The sequence below is a fragment of the Meleagris gallopavo genome, chromosome 27 (genome assembly GCF_000146605.3).
Source record: "Meleagris gallopavo isolate NT-WF06-2002-E0010 breed Aviagen turkey brand Nicholas breeding stock chromosome 27, Turkey_5.1, whole genome shotgun sequence".
Taxonomy (NCBI): Eukaryota; Metazoa; Chordata; class Aves; order Galliformes; family Phasianidae; genus Meleagris; species Meleagris gallopavo.
Window position 1 is genome coordinate 907920 of NC_015037.2, and position 5074 is coordinate 912993.

Genomic DNA, 5074 nt, shown 5'->3' on the forward strand with positions numbered 1-5074 from the left:
CGCTGTGCCCGTCGGGGCCGCGTTGCCCCGCGCTCAGCGCCGTTCCTTTTGCAGCCATGACGATGCAGTTCATCAGCCATCGCTTTCCCGAGGACCACGATCCGACCATCGGTAAGAACGGCCCGCCCCGCTCCGCCCCCCCCCCGCTCCGATGCTTTGAAGCCGTTACCGCATCGGGCTCCCTTTGTGTAACGCTCCCTTTGTGTGTCGGTGATTAACGGCTGTTCGCAATGGCGTTGACCATTTGTTCTCCCCGAATTGTGCTGCCAATGCAGAGGATGCTTATAAGATCCGGATACGCATCGACGATGAGCCTGCCAACCTGGATATCTTGGACACAGCAGGACAGGTTGGTGAGCACCACTGAGAGCGTGGGAGGTTGCAGGGGGCAGAGACAGAGAGAACTCCAGGGCACTGTGCCTTTCTGTTCTTCTGAACGGCCTTTAGAGCTGTCTTAATTCATCTGCGTGCTCACAGCTTCGCTCCCATGCTGTGTTTTGGCACCCAGGCAGCTCTCTTACTTCATGTGTTGCTCTCTCCGTTGCTTCTCGCTGCTCACGCTCAGCAAGTGATGTGTAGTGGCTTAAGAAATACACGGAGCCTTTAGATTGGTTGGAGACTGGGAGGTTTAGGTTGGATATGAGGAGGAAGTTTTTCAGCCAGAGGGTGGGGAGGCACTGGAACAGGTTGCCCAAGGAGGCTGTGGATCCCCATCCCTGCAGGCATTCGAGGCCAGGCTGGATGTGGCTCTGGGCAGCCTGGGCTGCTGGTTGGTGACCTGCACACAGCAGGGGGTTGGAACTGATGGCCATCGTGGTCCTTTGCAACCCAGGCCATTCTGTGATCCTATGATTCCATGACTCCCTTCTTAAGCCTAATGGAAATCTCCCCTCTTTTAGTTTGATACCGTTTCCCTCAGTCTCATCACAGCAGACTCTGCTAATGAGTCTGTCCTCACCTTAATTACAGTCTCTTTAGAAACTGAAAAGCTGCTCTCAGCTCTCCATGCTGAGCAGCCCCGGCTCTCCCAGCCTGTTCTCCTAGCGAAGGTTTCGTCCCTTGGATCGTTCTACAAATACAAAATATGTATTTATGTTTACCAAGGGAAAGATGGTGTTGATCCCACAGAGTTTTGTCTTGTGTGTAAAAGGATGAGATGCCAAGTTTGCACAGCATTCCTCCACCGCCAATTTTGGAATGCATCTCTTGTTTCCAATTAGAAACTGGTTGTGTTTGTGTCACGTTCTGTTTGTAGGCAGAGTTCACGGCCATGAGGGACCAGTACATGAGGGCTGGAGAGGGATTTATCATCTGCTACTCCATCACAGATCGACGCAGCTTCCACGAAGTGCGTGAATTCAAGCAGCTCATCTATCGTGTGCGGCGCACTGACGACACTCCTGTGGTTCTGGTGGGGAACAAATCCGACCTGACGCAGCTGCGGCAGGTGTGTGGCTCCCAAACAGGCTCCCCTTTCTGCTTCTGCTTCAAAATGCAGTCGTAGAAGAGATCAGGTTCTTTTGGGTTCACTCTGTAATAAGTTGAACACGAGAGCAGTATGAATTTAAGCTGGAGTGCTGAATAACCAAATGCATTTAACCACCGTGGGAGTGAAATTTTCCAGTTGATGCTTAGAGTTCAGCTGCTCTTAGGCTTTTTCTGTCTTTATTTCCTGAAAAGAGATACTTTTAATGGAGGTACAGCACTGCACATAGCAGGGGGGTTGAAACTAGATGATCATTGTGGTCCTTTTCAACCCAGGCCGTTCTATGATGGTATGATAAACCACTTGTAAATATTACAAATCAGAGGATGCAAGTCTGCTAAGAAAGGAGGTGTAATTAATAATGGGGGTAAGAATGCACAGAAAGGAAAGTGAGCTTCAGCTTAAGGCAATGGTAACTCTTGTCTGTGGGAAACAATTTGAAGCAAAGCTTCAGAGTAACGAGGAAAACAAATTGCAGAGGTGTTTGTGTGCCTGCAGTGAGGTGGTTTCTCAGTGTGTTGTGGCAGCAGTGTTACTGAGGTGGAAGCCAAACTGAGGTGTGGAGCAGAGGACAGGGAGTGGGCACAGCTTTAGTGACCAGGGGAAGGAATCCCCCAAACTGACAAACGCTCATCCTGGGGTGAGGGCTGCTGCATCAGGCAGGCCAGGATTACGTTCTGAGAAGGGAATTCTCTCTGAAAGGCTTTTCTTGTTTTATGAATGATCAGAGCTGCTGTGTCTGGAGAGTCTCTTTCAGATGGTTACGTTGCTTGTGAAATGATGGATGAAAGAGAAGGGGATTTGTAGAGAAAGATGCAGACATCAGGGAGGTGGGCAGTTCTGGAACTGGGAGGGTGCACACGCAGCTCCGGGCTGGGCAGAACAAGAAGAGAGAAAGGAAGAAACCTCTCTGGTTTTGGCTTTCTTGACAAATGTGGTTTTTTTCAGGTCTCTAAAGAAGAAGGCTCTGCTTTAGCACGAGAATTCAACTGTCCTTTCTTTGAAACTTCTGCTGCATACCGTTATTACATTGATGACGTGTTCCACGCTCTGGTGCGAGAAATCCGCAGGAAAGAAAAAGAAGCAGTGATGGCAATGGAAAAAAAATCCAAACCCAAAAGCAGCGTTTGGAAAAGACTGAAATCCCCATTCAGGAGGAAGAAGGATTCGGTCACTTGAAGAGAAGGAATTCCTCTGTAAGAGAAAACCTGGGAGCAGCCACTCGTAACCAAAGCGGTTGAATGACAACATTTCAGCAGTAGGTTTAAAGACTGATGGGACTTCTGTGAGGGGGAGCATCACTTTTACCCATTATTTTTCCTTAAAACGGTATTCTCTTAGTTCTGGATATTTAATTTGAGACACAGTAACAATTTGACTTCTGTTCGTTGTCATTTTTAGATCGGATTCTCCAAATACTGCTTGTGTGTTGGTTACAGATGCTGGTGGGTTTCTGACGATGCACTTTTAAAGGTTTGGTCACTGCATACTGGAAGTTGAGTTGTTTTAAGAGGAAAAAAGATGCTGTATTTCTACCCAGCTTAACTTAATTCACTCTGTTTCTCAGTTGTTTGCACAACAAAACGTTGCTGCATTCCCAGACGGTCACTCCCATCACCAGAGGAGGATTTTGTTGAGGTTGTGCTGGAAGGTGCTCAGCAAAGTGTGTGGCACCACAGCCCGGGCTGCGTGCGGATGGCAGTGAGGGGAGATGTGTGCTTTGTCCTCATGGAAAAGGATTTTTCTAGCAAAAAGTTCACCTGAATGAGCAGCGAACCCACAGCGTGGTGGTTGGGATCCTCAACAAGTCAGAAACAGCAAATTGTTGTTCCTCTGGCAGCTACAACTTGGCAGCAGTGCGTGGATGTGTAGCACTGCCCTCCATTTAGCATTGATGGCGTTGTTGGAGCGTTTGTAGCTGATGCTGTGGATGCTCTGCAAACTGCAGCTTTGGATTTTTCTGACTTGTTTGTTGAAACTGTAGCTGTGATGGTGCAGTGGCATATTTATTTACGTTCAGTTTGATGTGGTTGTCGTAAAGGAGACAGTATTATTGAGTAGGAGTCTCTAACGTAGTCATTTCAGATTAATCTATGATAACTGCTTTGTAAAGAAGACTGAAAGCGAGGCACTGGGGCCTGAACTGATATCCCTACTGCTGGTGAGGTTCTTCAGTGCTGCCTTAAAGGTGGGATCAGCAGAAGGGAGCAGTGAGTGGGGCACAGCAGCACAGCTGGGCGTTCCCACCCAACCATCAGCACATCCTTCCTCCTCGGGGATGATCTGACGAGTAACTGCTTACAGGATTTAAATCCAGAGCTGTCGTTGCAATACAAAAAGCTCGTGGAGAGATGGATGTCCAGGGTTGTTTTTCAAATGATACAGAAAATCGTAGGTGACTCGGATGGGTTTAAAAGGCCTTTCTCAGAGAACGAAGTGCCTCTCTGTGTAGTGATGAGAGAGCTTAGCAGACTCTAAGTGCAGTATTACTCAAATGCTTCTCTTAATCTTCGAACCTCTGTGTCAGTAGCTGTTAATCTCACTGACCCAAAGGCCTTGTGGTGCCTCTCAGTGTGCTGCCATCAGAACTGAAACAGGGGTTGTTGGATGTGTAAAAAAAAAAAAAAATCCAGCACAAAAAATGAAGATAACGAATATACAGACCCTAATTTAGGCTTTCTTCTTTCTACGCTCCTTACTGTGTAAGATATCACTGGAACTTCTGTGCCTGGTGCTTCTAAGGGTATTTTCTTTGTGTAAGGTTTTAAGAAAAAAAGAATCTTTCATAGGAAGTGGGGAGGGGTGAAAGGTTTGATGTTGTGTTTGTAGCCAAGCTCAGCATTGGGGTGGATTTCTGTTTCTCACTTCCTTCCAGAAGTGCAGTGTTTGGCTGTGCTGGTAATCATCGCTGATTGCAGAGCAGGGAGAATAATTGGGGCTATTGGGAATGGAAGAGCTCTCCTCAACTCACCATGCCTGCCTTTGTGCTGTCTTTACTGCAGTCACTGCTCTGGAACTGCAGCTCTGTTAGTCACTCCTCGTTGGATTAAATGCCATCTAAAACGGATAGATAGAACCCAGGGCCAGCAGCAGGGTTAGGAGCAGCTCTGAGTGCTCTGTGGCAATGATTACTTCCATCTCAGGCATTGTGCTGGGAGCTGTGCGAGCCCAGTCCTCCCCATCCCGTCTGTAATGTCTGTAATGTGCCTTACATGATCCCTTCAATGCAACATATATGTTTACTAATGCCTTTTATGAGCCTGTTGCTTCTAGAATTACTAAATCAGAACAGCAGCAAGCACTTTTTTTTTTTTTACAGTGTTATTCAAAAGAAAAACAAAGTTTTATTTTTGTCATGTATAAATTTGTACACGGGATTTTGTTTTATTTGACACAATATAGAATTTTTAATACAAAATTGGTGTTGGGTGTTTTGTTGTTGCGTGGTGTGGAACTTCCCCCCCCATTGTGCTACACACATGAGACTGAGGTAGGGCAGGAAAACTCATGGGGTGCTTTTAAGTGAGCTTGGAAAGTGCTCATCTTACTGTTGGGAGTCTTGGAAGTGAAAAAGGAATAAGAAATGTA

General features: G+C 46.9%; 1 protein-coding gene across 1 annotated transcript; it reads left to right on the plus strand.

Annotated features, from left to right (window-relative positions):
- Nucleotides 1-6: 6 nt before the first annotated feature.
- Nucleotides 7-4128, plus strand: RIT1 (Ras like without CAAX 1). The gene is made up of 4 exons (XM_010723931.2): nt 7-111; nt 276-349; nt 1256-1447; nt 2435-4128. The coding sequence occupies exons 1-4, from the start codon at nt 57-59 to the stop codon at nt 2663-2665; spliced, it is 552 nt and encodes a 183-aa protein (XP_010722233.1). The 5' UTR covers nt 7-56; the 3' UTR covers nt 2666-4128.
- The last annotated feature ends 946 nt before the right edge of the window (nt 4129-5074 follow it).